At 35.3% G+C, this 1,226-nt stretch overlaps 1 protein-coding gene across 1 annotated transcript; it reads right to left on the reverse strand.

The window, feature by feature from the left end:
• Nucleotides 1-391: 391 nt before the first annotated feature.
• Nucleotides 392-1,220, reverse strand: LOC123178469 (ATP synthase subunit a, chloroplastic). The gene has a single exon (XM_044591456.1). It carries the CDS (start codon nucleotides 1,160-1,162, stop codon nucleotides 419-421), a length of 744 nt encoding a protein of 247 aa, XP_044447391.1. The 5' UTR covers nucleotides 1,163-1,220; the 3' UTR covers nucleotides 392-418.
• Between the last annotated feature and the right edge of the window lie 6 nt (nucleotides 1,221-1,226).

Genomic DNA, 1,226 nt, shown 5'->3' on the forward strand with positions numbered 1-1,226 from the left:
ACTACATAGAAGGGAATTCCATATCCATATATCGGATTAGATAATGAATCTAACCTAGGAATATATAATATAATATCCTATATATATATACATTTGTTTCTTCTATTTTGTTTGCATATTTTCTCATTTTCTATTGAATCGGATTCTAAAATCATTGCTTAAAGTGGAAACCCGCATAAAAGAGGACTCCACTTATAGACATTAAGGATATTATAGTATAGATCTAGCCTGACTCCACCCTCCTTAATGCATATATACTTTGAAAATTCCATAATATAGTCTATTCTCTCTCCTACAACTCTAGGCTATATATTCATACGCATTTCTAACTATTTTTTTGCAACCAAGCAGATTATCTGGAACCATGCATGAATTGAGCTAAGCTGCAAAAAAAATACTATTTCCAAAAAGAGTCAATTCAATGATGACCCTCCATGGATTCACCTATATAGGCTGCGGCTAATGTTGCAAAAATAAGAGCTTGAATACCGCTTGTAAATAATCCAAGAAACATGACCGGTATAGGGATTACTAAGGGGACTAAAGAAACAAGAACAACAACGACTAATTCATCCGCCAATATATTCCCGAAAAGTCGAAAGCTAAGCGATAATGGTTTTGTGAAATCTTCTAGGATGTTAATTGGTAAAAGGATTGGAGTTGGTTTAATATATTTCTCGAAATAGCTCAATCCTTTTTTGCTAAGACCAGCATAAAAATATGCCGCTGACGTGAGTAAAGCTAAAGCAACAGTAGTATTTATATCATTCGTAGGCGCTGCTAATTCCCCATGGGGTAACTCTATAATTTTCCAAGGTAAAAGAGCACCCGACCAATTCGAAACAAAAATAAAAAGGAACATAGTTCCAATAAAGGGAACCCAGGGACCATATTCTTCTCCAATCTGAGTTTTGCTCAAGTCTCGAATAAACTCAAGGACATATTCAAAAAAATTCTGACCGTCGGTCGGGATGGTTTGTGGATTCCGAACAGCTATGACAACTGAACCTAGCAAGATAGTAATTACGACCCAAGAAGTGATGAGTACTTGGGCATGAATTTGGAAACCTCCTATTTGCCAATAGAAGTGTTGGCCTACTTCTACACCCGATATATCGTATAACCCCTTGAGTGTTTTAATGGAACAAGGTATAATATTCATATTGTCCTCTGATAAAAATTGAACTTCAAAAAAGGAATTCTTTTGATTCAACCATCTCTTTCTC

This window comes from Triticum aestivum, unplaced genomic scaffold (assembly GCF_018294505.1).
Source record: "Triticum aestivum cultivar Chinese Spring unplaced genomic scaffold, IWGSC CS RefSeq v2.1 scaffold83764, whole genome shotgun sequence".
In the NCBI taxonomy this organism is placed as follows: domain Eukaryota; kingdom Viridiplantae; phylum Streptophyta; class Magnoliopsida; order Poales; family Poaceae; genus Triticum; species Triticum aestivum.